This window comes from Homarus americanus, unplaced genomic scaffold, assembly GCF_018991925.1.
Source record: "Homarus americanus isolate GMGI-L3 unplaced genomic scaffold, GMGI_Hamer_2.0 scaffold53233, whole genome shotgun sequence".
Taxonomy (NCBI): Eukaryota; Metazoa; Arthropoda; class Malacostraca; order Decapoda; family Nephropidae; genus Homarus; species Homarus americanus.
This window is the reverse complement of record NW_024751660.1, coordinates 5,223,715-5,238,011: the sequence shown is the minus strand read 5'-3', so window position 1 is coordinate 5,238,011 and position 14,297 is coordinate 5,223,715. Positions and strand designations below refer to the sequence as shown.

General features: G+C 37.5%; 1 protein-coding gene across 5 annotated transcripts in view; it reads left to right on the top strand.

Annotated features, from left to right (window-relative positions):
* The window catches only part of LOC121854758 (kinesin-like protein KIN-14E), a 79,482-nt gene extending 71,835 nt beyond the window's left edge, over window positions 1–7,647 (top strand). For all 5 annotated transcript variants that reach the window (XM_042349504.1, XM_042349506.1, XM_042349508.1 and 2 more), the window contains 4 exons: window positions 424–578; window positions 1,211–1,327; window positions 5,722–5,800; window positions 6,324–7,647. In XM_042349504.1, the coding sequence (XP_042205438.1) occupies window positions 424–578; window positions 1,211–1,327; window positions 5,722–5,800; window positions 6,324–6,374 (402 nt within the window). In that variant the 3' untranslated portion in view covers window positions 6,375–7,647. The remainder of the gene's footprint in view (window positions 1–423; window positions 579–1,210; window positions 1,328–5,721; window positions 5,801–6,323) is intronic.
* The last annotated feature ends 6,650 nt before the right edge of the window (window positions 7,648–14,297 follow it).

Sequence of the window (14,297 nt, the reverse complement as noted above, 5' to 3'; positions counted from 1 at the left end):
GATTATCTTTACCATCTGATGAACTTAATTTAGTGTATGCGAGGAATGACAATGTGTGTTTTTGTTGTAGTGTGTATGGGGGTGTTTACATCTGTCAAGTTAGTTGATATTCTGTATAGCAAGTGTATATTTGTGATGGGATTGAGAACCATATTGTATTTTTTTCGAGTTTGTTTTTACAGGATTTATCATGTATTGTAATTGTGTAAGGTGGCCGGATTCAAGAACAAGTTAGTATCCCTTAGTGCATATACGTTTTCTGTAAAAGTTGTATTGAAGAGAACTAAAGGAATTTACTGGTAAACCATGTTTTTTTTTTCCGGCAAATTTGCCCCTTGGAGAGAACAGGCTTACATTTGAACACGTTATTTTTCCTTTAAATATTCATCATTTGGCTTAATATTGCTATTGCTCTCACCCCAGCTGACCCTGGTTGACCTGGCTGGCAGTGAGCGGGTCAGTAAGAGTGGTGCCTCGGCTGACCAGCTTAGAGAAGCCAACTCCATCAACAAGTCTCTCTCAGCTCTGGGTGATGTTATCTCTGCCTTGTCGTCAGAGTCCTCCTTCGTCCCCTACAGGTGAGTTCTCTCTCTCTCTCTCTCTCTCTCTTAAAAATTAATAGAGAAAACTTTTTACTTTAACCGAAAACAACGTGCAAAAATTCACCTGGACTGGGGACCCACTGTTTACCTTCCTAATCCAGGTGAAATTTTGTATCCGGGATCTCCTTAAAGGTTTACAACATAACACTAGTGATTTATTATGGATCCTATATACTACTAACGTTCCCTGGACACAAGTTGGCTCAAGAAAGTGTCGCATCTCTCTTGAACCCTTGATAGGACCACTTAACTGCAGTACTTTCCTAAGCACTTTTATTAGCCTATATTTGTCACCACTTTGACACAACGCAAGTACGAGTAATGCCATTCTTTGGAACTTTCCTCGACACTTTTCATGATATTTTCTTTGACAATTACACTTACATTTCCCTTGATATTTTCAATGACAAGTCGCTTGACACTTTCCAAGATAATTCACTTAACACTCTCCGTGACACAACGACAATCCCTTAATATATTTCCTTGAAACTTCCTTTAACTCTTTCAATGACACTTCCCTTAACTCTTTCAATGACACTTCCCTTAACTCTTTCAATGACACTTTCCACAACACATAACTTGATACTATCCCTTGTTTACACCCACAGGAACAGTAAATTGACAATGCTCCTTCAAGACAGTCTGGGAGGAAACGCTAAGACGCTCGTGTTCGTCAATGTTTCCCCAGCTTCTTACAACGCTGACGAGACGCTTATATCACTCATGTAAGTAAACCCATATTGTTGTTAATCTTGTGTGTGTGCTCAGTACATTATCGTGTTACATTACTATGTACTATGTACTTAAAAAGTTAGGCGCATTAAATTTTAGTTCAGAGAGAAAAAGTATTTTTGGCCAAAAATCCTTTAAGGCTTTAGACTTACAATTTTTGTCATTTTCGGCCAAAAAATGGATTTTGTTCAAAATTTCAGTATAGGTACTCCTGAATGTGCTGCTTAAGGATCTGTTAACCAAAATTTGATATCTTGATTATAACTTGTTCAAATGGCTTTTAGAAAATGTTCAAATGATTTTTAGAATATTTTAATTACTTTTGCAATGCTAATTACTCGCCACTTATGGGTTTTCGAGGTCATTTATTGGTGCTTGTGTATTATTCTGGATGTACTTAAAAAGTTAGGCGCATTAAATTTTAGTTCAGAGAGAAAACGTATTTTTGGCCAAAAATCCTTTAAGGCTTTAGACTTAAACTTTTTGTCATTTTCGGCCAAAAAATGGATTTTGTTCAAAATTTCAGTATAGGTAATCCTGAATGTGCTGCTTAAGGATCTGTTAACCAAAATTTGATATCTTGATTATAACTTGTTCAAATGGCTTTTAGAAAATGTTCAAATGATTTTTAGAATATTTTAATTACTTTTGCAATGCTAATTACTCGCCACTTATGGGTTTTCGAGGTCATTTATTGGTGCTTGTGTATTACTCTGGATGTACTTAAAAAGTTAGGCACATTAAATTTTAGTTCAGAGAGAAAAAGTATTTTTGGCCAAAAATCCTTTAAGGCTTTAGACTTACAATTTTTGTCATTTTCGGCCAAAAAATGGATTTTGTTCAAAATTTCAGTATAGGTACTCCTGAATGTGCTGCTTAAGGATCTGTTAACCAAAATTTGATATATTGATTATAACTTGTTAAAATGGCTTTTAGAAAATGTTCAAATGATTTTTAGAATATTTTAATTACTTTTGCAATGCTAATTACTCGCCACTTATGGGTTTTCGAGGTCATTTATTGGTGCTTGTGTATTATTCTGGATGTACTTAAAAAGTTAGGCGCATTAAATTTTAGTTCAGAGAGAAAAAGTATTTTTGGCCCAAAATCCTTTAAGGCTTTAGACTTACAATTTTTGTCATTTTCGGCCAAAAAATGGATTTTGTTCAAAATTTCAGTATAGGTACTCCTGAATATGCTGCTTAAGGATCTGTTAACCAAAATTTGATATCTTGATTATAACTTGTTCAAATGGCTTTTAGAAAATGTTCAAATGATTTTTAGAATATTTTAATTACTTTTGCAATGCTAATTATTCGCCACTTATGGGTTTTCGAGGTCATTTATTGGTGCTTGTGTATTATTCTGGATGTACTTAAAAAGTTAGGCACATTAAATTTTAGTTCAGAGAGAAAACGTATTTTTGGCCAAAAATCCTTTAAGGCTTTAGACTTACAATTTTTGTCATTTTCGGCCAAAAAATGGATTTTGTTCAAAATTTCAGTATAGGTACTCCTGAATGTGCTGCTTAAGGATCTAAACCAAAATTTGATATCTTGATTATAACTTGTTCAAATGGCTTTTAGAAAATGTTCAAATGATTTTAGAATATTTTAATTACTTTTGCAATGCTAATTACTGCCACTTATGGGTTTTCGAGGTCATTTCTTGGTGCTTGTGTATTATTCTGGATGTACTTAAATAGTTAGGCACATTAAATTTTAGTTCAGAGAAAACATGTTTTGGCCAAAAAATCCTGAACTTAGACTTACATTTTTGTCATTTTGCAAAATGATTTTGAACCATTTCAGGTACTCCTGAATGTGCTGCTTAAGGATCTGTTAACCAAAATTTGATATCTTGATTATAACTTGTTCAAATGGCTTTTAGAAAATGTTCAAATGATTTTTAGAATATTTTAATTACTTTTGCAATGCTAATTACTCGCCACTTATGGGTTTTCGAGGTCATTTCTTGGTGCTTGTGTATTATTCTGGATGTACTTAAATAGTTAGGCACATTAAATTTTAGTTCAGAGAGAAAAAGTGTTTTGGCCAAAAATCCTTTAAGGCTATAGACTTACAATTTTTGTCATTTTCGGCCAAAAAATGGATTTTGTTCAAAATTTCAGTATAGGTACTCCTGAATGTGCTGCTTAAGGATCTGTTAACCAAAATTTGATATCTTGATTTGATATCTTGATTATAACTTGTTCAAATGGCTTTTAGAAAATGTTCAAATGATTTTTAGAATATTTTAATTACTTTTGCAATGCTAATTACTCGCCACTTATGGGTTTTCGAGGTCATTTATTGGTGCTTGTGTATTATTCTGGATGTACTTAAAAAGTTAGGCACATTAAATTTTAGTTCAGAGAGAAAAAGTATTTTTGGCCAAAAATCCTTTAAGGCTTTAGACTTACACTTTTTGTCATTTTCGGCCAAAAAATGGATTTTGTTCAAAATTTCAGTATAGGTACTCCTGAATATGCTGCTTAAGGATCTGTTAACCAAAATTTGATATCTTGATTATAACTTGTTCAAATGGCTTTTAGAAAATGTTCAAATGATATTTAGAATATTTTAATTACTTTTGCAATGCTAATTACTCGTCACTTATGGGTTTTCGAGGTCATTTCTTGGTGCTTGTGAATTATTCTGGATGTACTTAAATAGTTAGGCACATTAAATTTTAGTTCAGAGAGAAAAAGTATTTTTGGCCAAAAATCCTTTAAGGCTTTAGACTTACACTTTTTGTCATTTTCGGCCAAAAATGGATTTTGTTCAAAATTTCAGTATAGGTACTCCTGAATATGCTGCTTAAGGATCTGTTAACCAAAATTTGATATCTTGATTATAACTTGTTCAAATGGCTTTTAGAAAATGTTCAAATGATTTTTAGAATATTTTAATTACTTTTGCAATGCTAATTACTCGCCACTTATGGGTTTTCGAGGTCATTTCTTGGTGCTTGTGTATTATTCTGGATGTACTTAAATAGTTAGGCACATTAAATTTTAGTTCAGAGAAAAATGATTTTTGGCCAAAAATCCTTTAAGGCTTTAGACTTACAAATTTTGTCATTTCGGCCCAAAAATGGATTTTGTTCAAAATTTCAGTATAGGTACTCCTGAATGTGCTGCTTAAGGATCTGTTAACTAAAATTTGATATCTTGATTATAACTTGTTCAAATGGCTTTTAGAAAATGTTCAAATGATTTTTAGAATATTTTAATTACTTTTGCAATGCTAATTACTCGCCACTTATGGGTTTTCGAGGTCATTTATTGGTGCTTGTGTATTATTCTGGATGTACTTAAAAAGTTAGGCACATTAAATTTTAGTTCAGAGAGAAAACGTATTTTTGGCCAAAAATCCTTTAAGGCTTTAGACTTACAATTTTTGTCATTTTCGGCCAAAAAATGGATTTTGTTCAAAATTTCAGTATAGGTACTCCTGAATGTGCTGCTTAAGGATCTGTTAACCAAAATTTGATATCTTGATTATAACTTGTTCAAATGGCTTTTAGAAAATGTTCAAATGATTTTTAGAATATTTTAATTACTTTTGCAATGCTAATTACTCGCCACTTATGGGTTTTCGAGGTCATTTCTTGGTGCTTGTGTATTATTCTGGATGTACTTAAATAGTTAGGCACATTAAATTTTAGTTCAGAGAGAAAAAGTATTTTTGGCCAATAATCCTTTAAGGCAATAGACTTACAAATTTTGTCATTTTCGGCCAAAAAATGGATTTTGTTCAAAATTTCAGTATAGGTACTCCTGAATGTGCTGCTTAAAGATCTGTTAACCAAAATTTGATATCTTGATTATGACTTGTTCAAATGGCTTTTAGAAAATGTTCAAATGATTTTTAGAATATTTTAATTACTTTTGCAATGCTAATTACTCGCCACTTATGGGTTTTCGAGGTCATTTATTGGTGCTTGTGTATTATTCTGGATGTACCCTACTTAAAAAGTTAGGCGCATTAAATTTTAGTGCAGAGAGAAAAAGTATTTTTGGCCAAAAATCCTGTAAGGTATAAGATTTACAATTTTTGTCATTTTCGGTCAAAAAATAGATTTTGTTCAAAATCTCAGTATAGGTACTTTATTGGGCTAATGAAATATATATATATATATATATATATATATATATATATATATATATATATATATATATATATATATATATATATATATATATATATATATATATATATATATATATATATATATTGAAACATGCTAACATTTCTATGAATTTGGGGGCCCACTGATGAGTTTGGCCTGGGGCCCACAAGTAGGTAAATCCGGCCCTAGTGTGTATGTTCTGTCATGGTAAAGGAAGATAAGTTATCATCAATTAATTGTTTCCATTTTTCAGGTATGCTTCAAGAATAAAGCAGATTACAAATAACATCAGCAAAAACTCTGATAATAAGGAAATTTCCAGATTAAAATCGGTAAGTTTGATTGATTGTAATTAATTCCTCAATGATTAAATCTTTAAACATTCACATCAAGTATACTAATTCTCTCTTTTTAAATAACTTTTGTTTTCTTAGTTTATCTTATTAAAGCTTTTGAAAACCTTATAATCATTATTCGTTTCATAAATGTATTTTGTTAAGCTTTTGTTATCACCTTTTCGCTTTGCTTGCATATTTTAAATTTATTATTCTGTTTTGTTATGAATTATGATTTTTTTTATTATTGCTTTTAAAGTCATCACATAATTGTCTTTATATAAATATAATCTGAGAGCCTATGCACCACCCGCTCCAAAAAGTATCTTTGCAATTTTGTGAGATAATATGACACAATGGGCAAAGGTTTTTGACAACGCTACCGAGACAACAGGAGTTACAGTGTTCAGTCTGAAATTCATCGAACTTTATTAGTATGTGGACCCGATTGTCAGTAATACATATTGATCACTTCTTTTGTTTTTAGTATAGAAAGTCAACAGCTATTGTTATCTTACAGATCATAAACAAACTCAAGAAAGGAGAGTATCCGGACGAGGAGGCTCTATGAGGGTGATGAAGAGCTCCACCATAGCCCCACCACCGTAACCCCAACCATAGCTTCTACCATAGCCCTCACCATAGCCTCTACCATAGCTCCACCACCATAGCCTCCACCAACAACAGACGACCAAATGTATTTATTTACTTGTGGGGGGCCAGCCACAACTGACTACTAAAGAAAACTAAAACCATACAGTGATTCTTATACCAATGGAAACTGCAAAGCTTATCGACTTTATTTTTCCAACACTAAAGAGAAAATACACCATTGGGCTAAAAAAACATATTCAGATATTTTATGAGGCTGATATGACACCCACCAGAGGACTATAATTATGTACACTAGTAGTAGAACAGTGAACGTTATTTACACCAGAGCATTAGTGCTAGAGTGAAAAACAAAACAATACTAATAACCTCTGAGTGTAGATGCGACCGTCAGTAATTAAGAAAGTAAAATTCTTTAAAAATACAGGTATATATATATTTATATTGCAGTGAAGGATTTTGAATTATACACAAATCCATGAATGTGTTTGTTATGTTTTGTTTATTTGTTATTGTTGAGTTTGTCGAAGTGCTAGCATTCGAGATTGTCATATAAGTTTTTTTATTAGTAGTATTTTTAAAAAACACTGATTTTTTTAATGATTTTAATTAAGAATCATAAATATTAGAGAGATTTCTTAATTAATATAGATGTTACCTCATATGCATTGTAAATACCATTATTAAGTCATGTGGCGCCTCATCACGACACACGAATTGAAGAAGCAACATTGTCATCACACTTGACGGAATTTCTCTTACAGGTTCAAGCATATTTCTTCCTTATTTATGTAGTGCCTTTAGTTCGCACTTCAACTGTTTTTTGTCTTTTTTTGTTATACATCCTCCATAATCCCACACTAAATTAAAATAAAGGTATCGATGATAATTGATAGTGAATTTGTTATATATGTGTGTGTGTGCATGCAGTGAATAATGTATCTGGCAGTTGAATAATGATGATGAGGAGGAGGAGGAAGTCATTTGTAAAGCATATATTACAATTAACACCTGAAAATCATATCCCACAACCTATTATTAATAATGAGCCTAAGACTTCACTAATTAGTCCGCTGTCAGTAATCATCTGGAAACTAAACTTGTACAAAATCTGTGATGTTAGTCGATTTTTAATGTAGTTTGAAATGTTTCCTGGTAACTATGTAATAATTTTGGCGTCTATATTCCTGTCTTGTGTTATGACATGAAGCGTAGTAAATGTTCCTTTAAAATCCTTTTGTTTACATTACCTAAATCATGGACCTGTTTTCTATGTTAAAAATAATCCACTTCTAACTCTCACCAGTTGGGATTATGTTTGTGTCGCTACTGTTTTCATCTTGACTACTTCAACTGAGGCTATGAGGATGGTTTTATGACTTGAGATTAATGAAAAAAAAAAATATGGACGTCAACACACTATAGGTAAGCTGCTGTTTCGCGAGTGTTGTGAAACAATTCCTCTGCCACTTCTATTTATATTACCTATGACTATACTGTTATCCATATAGGTTACATTATGCAAATACAGTGAGGAAAAGGATAGAATGAAGGAACAGACATTACGTCTACGTAGATAATAAAGCCGATTAAAACAGTGGAGTGAAAGTTTCTCTACTGACGACTGTAAGGAGAGTTTGAAAGTGAAGGGTGGACTTGTGTTGCATGGGATTTAGGGAAGGCTTCGCTGTGTTGTCAAAGAGTGAGGGAAGGTCATGTTGTTACCTCTAGAGGAGTGAGAAAAGATATATGTTGTGTACGGGGACCGAAAGTACTCGGCTCTGTTAAGAATGAAATAGGCAAGCACTGGCTGTCTGCGTTATGTAAGAGTGGGGTAAACACTGGCTGTCTGTTTTATGTAGGAGTGCAGGGGCTTTTCCAGGGCCGGCGTCGACCCCAGAGACACTCCAGGGGCGGCTGCTACCCTAAAAGGGCTTTGCAAAGGCAGCGGCGCCCCCATGACTCTCCCAGGAAATGCGTCGCCCAAGGAGACCCTCCCAGGAGTAGTGGCGACCCCAAGAACGTCCCCAGACACGGCGGCGCCCACAGGGACCCACTCAGGCGCAACGACGCCCCATGGGATCTTTCTAGGGACCTTTCCAATTATATCCACGCCCCCAGGGACCTTACCTGGAGCAGCGGCGGCCCCAGGGACCTTCCCAGGGGCAGCGAAGCCCCCAAGGACCCTCCCAGTAGCGATTGTGCCCCCAGGAGCTCTTTCAGGTGCGGCAGGCCTCAAAGGACCCTCCTACGGGTGGCGGGGCCCCAAGGGCCCTCGAAGTGGTAATAGCGCCTCCAGGGACCTTTGCAGGGGCGACCGTAGCCACTAAGGCCCTCCCAGGACCAACAGATCCCCCAGGAACTCCCCCCCTCCTCCGAGGCAAAGGCGACCACACGGGCATTCACAGGTGCAGTGGCGCCTCGGGGGCCCTCCCAGGGGCCTTGCAAGGGGAACCCCCGGGGCCCTACCAGGGGCGCCTCCTCCTTAAGCCCAATAACTTGCTCGGTCGTGGTGTTGTACATATTGTATTGCATACGTCCAGCAATCCCATACTTAACTGTGATTGGTGGACTAGAATGTTTATCCACCAAAATTACAGCCAATAGGAGAAGAGAGCAGTCAGTCAGCACAACACCCCAACTTATGTTTTCCTGTTGGATATTTATTCTCCTTTACATTGTTCATGAGGGGTTGATACTGGAAATGCGATGGGTGGTGAGTTATTTTTCGTCATATCTCCCATTGTTCTGTCCAGCAATCCCTTGTTTAACTGTGATTGGTGGACTAGAATGTTTACCCACCATATTACAGCCAATAGGAGAACAGAGCAGTCAGTCAGCACAACACCCCAACTTATGTTTTCCTGTTGGATATTTATTCTCCTTTACATTGTTCATGAGGAGATGATACTGGAAATGCGATGGGCGGTGAGTTATTTAACGTCATATCTCCCCATTGTTCTGTCCAACAATCCCTTCCTTAACGGTGATTGGTGGACTAGAATGTTATCCACCAAATTACAGCCAATAGGAGAACAGAGTAGTCAGTCAGCACAACACCCCAACTTATGTTTTCCTGTTGGATATTTAGTCTCCTTTACATTGTTCATGTGGGGTTGATACTGGAAATGCGGTGAGTTATTCAACGTCATATCTCCCATTGTTCTGTCCAGCAATCCCTGTCTTAACTGTGATTGGTGGACTAGAATGTTTACCCACCATATTACAGCCAATAGGAGAAGAGAGCAGTCAGTCAGCACAACACCCCAACTTATGTTTTCCTGTTGGATATTTATTCTCCTTTACATTGTTCATGAGGGTTGATACTGGAAATGCGATGGTGGTGAGTTATTTTTCGTCATATCTCATTGTTCTGTCAGCAATCCCTGCCTTAACTGTCATTGGTGGACTAGGGCATTTACCCACCATATTACAGCCAATAGGAGAAAAGGCAGTCAGTCAGCACAACACCCCAACTTATGTTTCCTGTTGGATATTTATTCTCCTTCCATTGTTCATGAGGTTTGATGCAATCGATGGGTGGTGAGTTATTTTTCGTCGTATCTCCGTGTACCTCCAGCAATCGCCTTAGCATGATTGGTGGACTAAAATGTAAATCCACCAAATAACAGCCAATAGGAGAACAGAGCAGTCAGTCAGCACAACACCCCAACTTATGTTTTGCTGTTGGATATTTATTCTCCTTTACGTTGTTGCCAGGGGTGTTGATACTGGAAATGCGTTGGTGAGTTATTCAGCGTCATATCTCCCCATTGTTCTGTCCAGCAACCCTTACATGGCATAGTTGGTGAGGACTAAGTCTTTATACGCAAATTACGTAATAGGAGAACAGAGCGGTCAGTCAGCACAACACCCCAACTTATGTTTCCTGTTGGATATTTATTCTCCTTTACATTGTACATGGCGATGACCGCAAATCACGATGATCGGTGAGTTATTCGCGTCATATATCTCATTGTTCTGTCCAGCAATCCCTTGCTTAACTTTTATGATTGATTGGACTAGATGTTTACCCATATATTACAGCCAATAGGAGAACAGAACAGTCAGTCAACTGTACCCCAACTTATGTTTTCCTGTTGGATATTTATTCTCCTTTACATTGTTCATGAGGGGTTGATACTGGAAATGCGATGGGTGGTGAGTTATTTTTCGTCATATCTCCCATTGTTCATTCCAGCAATCCCTTGCTTAACTGTGATTGGTGGACTAGAATGTTTACCCACCATATTACAGCCAATAGGAGAACAGAGCAGTCAGTCAGCACAACACCCCAACTTATGTTTTCCTGTTGGATATATATTCTCCTTTACATTGCTCATGAGGAGATGATACTGGAAATGCGATGGGCGGTGAGTTATTTAACGTCATATCCCCCATTGTTCTGTCCAACAATCCCTTCCTTAACGGTGATTGGTGGACTAGAATGTTATCCACCAAATTACAGCCAATAGGAGAACAGAGTAGTCAGTCAGCACAACACCCCAACTTATGTTTTCCTGTTGGATATTTATTCTCCTTTACATTGTTCATGTGGGGTTGATACTGGAAATGCTATGGGCGATATGACGAAAAATAACTCACCACCCATCGCATTTCCAGTATCAACCCCTCATGAACAATGTAAAGGAGAATAAATATCCAACAGGAAAACATAAGTTGGGGTGTTGTGCTGACTGACTGCTCTCTTCTCCTATTGGCTGTAATATGGTGGGTAAACATTCTAGTCCACCAATCACAGTTAAGCAAGGGATTGCTGGAACGAACAATGGGAGATATGACGTTAAATAACTCACCGCCCATCGCATTTCCAGTATCAACCCCTCATGAACAATGTAAAGGAGAATAAATATCCAACAGGAAAACATAAGTTGGGGTGTTGTGCTGACTGACTGCTCTCTTCTCCTATTGGCTGTAATATGGTGGGTAAACATTCTAGTCCACCAATCACAGTTAAGCAAGGGATTGCTGGAACGAACAATGGGAGATATGACGTTAAATAACTCACCGCCCATCGCATTTCCAGTATCAACCCCTCATGAACAATGTAAAGGAGAAGAAATATCCAACAGGAAAACATAAGTTGGGGTGTTGTGCTGACTGACTGCTCTGTTCTCCTATTGGCTGTAATATGGTGGGTAAACATTCTAGTCCACCAATCACAGTTAAGCAAGGGATTGCTGGACAGAACAATGGGAGATATGACGAAAAATAACTCACCACCCATCGCATTTCCAGTATCAACCCCTCATGAGCAATGTAAAGGAGAATAAATATCCAACAGGTAAACATAAGTTGGGGTGTTGTGCTGACTGACTGCTCTGTTCTCCTATTGGCTGTAATATGGTGGGTAAACATTCTAGTCCACCAATCACAGTTAAGCAAGGGATTGCTGGACAGAACAATGGGAGATATGACGAAAAATAACTCACCACCCATCGCATTTCCAGTATCAACCCCTCATGAAAAATGTAAAGGAGACTAAATATCCAACAGGAAAACATAAGTTGGGGTGTTGTGCTGACTGACTGCTCTCTTCTCCTATTGGCTGTAATAGGGTGGGTAAACATTCTAGTCCACCAATCACAGTTAAGCAAGGGATTGCTGGAACGAACAATGGGAGATATGACGTTAAATAACTCACCGCCCATCGCATTTCCAGTATCAACCCCTCATGAGCAATGTAAAGGAGAATAAATATCCAACAGGAAAACATAAGTTGGGGTGTTGTGCTGACTGACTTCTCTCTTCTCCTATTGGCTGTAATATGGTGGGTAAACATTCTAGTCCACCAATCACAGTTAAGACAGGGATTGCTGGACAGAACAATGGGAGATATGACGAAAAATAACTCACCACCCATCGCATTTCCAGTATCAACCCCTCATGAACAATGTAAAGGAGAATAAATATCCAACAGGAAAACATAAGTTAAAAGTTGTGCTGACTGACTGCTCTCTTTCTCCTATTGGCTGTAATATGGTGGGTAAAACATTCAGTCCACCCCATCACAGTTAAGCAAGGGATTGCTGACAGGAAATAATGTAGATATGACGAAAATAACTCACCACCCATCGCATTTCCAGTATCAACCCTCATGAACAATGTAAAGGAGAACTAAATATCCAACAGGAAAACATAAGTTGGGGTGTTGTGCTGACTGACTGCTCTCTTCTCCTATTGGCTGTAATATGGTGGGTAAACATTCTAGTCCACCAATCACAGTTAAGCAAGGGATTGCTGGAACGAACAATGGGAGATATGACGTTAAATAACTCACCGCCCATCGCATTTCCAATATCAACCCCTCATGAGCAATGTAAAGGAGAATAAATATCCAACAGGAAAACATAAGTTGGGGTGCTGTGCTGACTGACTGCTCTCTTCTCCTATTGGCTGTAATATGGTGGGTAAACATTTTAGTCCACCAATCACAGTTAAGACAGGGATTGCTGGACAGAACAATGGGAGATATGACGAAAAATAACTCACCACCCATCGCATTTCCAGTATCAACCCCTCATGAACAATGTAAAGGAGAATAAATATCCAACAGGAAAACATAAGTTGGGGTGTTGTGCTGACTGACTGCTCTCTTCTCCTATTGGCTGTAATATGGTGGGTAAACATTCTAGTCCACCAATCACAGTTAAGCAAGGGATTGCTGGACAGAACAATGGGAGATATGACGAAAAATAACTCACCACCCATCGCATTTCCAGTATCAACCCCTCATGAACAATGTAAAGGAGAATAAATATCCAACAGGAAAACATAAGTTGGGGTGTTGTGCTGACTGACTGCTCTCTTCTCCTATTGGCTGTAATATGGTGGGTAAACATTCTAGTCCACCAATCACAGTTAAGCAAGGGATTGCTGGACAGAACAATGGGAGATATGACGTTAAATAACTCACCACCCATCGCATTTCCAGTATCATCCCTCATGAACAATGTAAAGGAGAATAAATATCCAACAGGAAAACATAAGTTGGGGTGTTGTGCTGACTGACTGCTCTGTTCTCCTATTGGCTGTAATATGGTGGGTAAACATTCTAGTCCACCAATCACAGTTAAGCAAGGGATTGCTGGACAGAACAATGGGAGATATGACGAAAAATAACTCACCACCCATCGCATTTCCAGTATCAACCCCTCATGAACAATGTAAAGGAGAATAAATATCCAACAGGAAAACATAAGTTGGGGTGTTGTGCTGACTGACTGCTCTGTTCTCCTATTGGCTGTAATATGGTGGGTAAACATTCTAGTCCACCAATCACAGTTAAGCAAGGGATTGCTGGACAGAACAATGGGAGATATGACGAAAAATAACTCACCACCCATCGCATTTCCAGTATCAACCCTCATGAACAATGTAAAGGAGAATAAATATCAACAGGAAAACATAAGTTGGGGTGTTGTGCTGACTGACTGCTCTGTTCTCCTATTGGCTGTAATATGGTGGGTAAACATTCTAGTCCACCAATCACAGTTAAGCAAGGGATTGCTGGACAGAACAATGGGAGATATGACGAAAAATAACTCACCACCCATCGCATTTCCAGTATCAACCCCTCATGAACAATGTAAAGGAGAATAAATATCCAACAGGAAAACATAAGTTGGGGTGTTGTGCTGACTGACTGCTCTCTTCTCCTATTGGCTGTAATATGGTGGGTAAACATTCTAGTCCACCAATCACAGTTAAGCAAGGGATTGCTGGACAGAACAATGGGAGATATGACGAAAAATAACTCACCACCCATCGCATTTCCAGTATCAACCCCTCATGAACAATGTAAAGGAGAATAAATATCCAACAGGAAAACATAAGTTGGGGTGTTGTGTTGACTGACTGC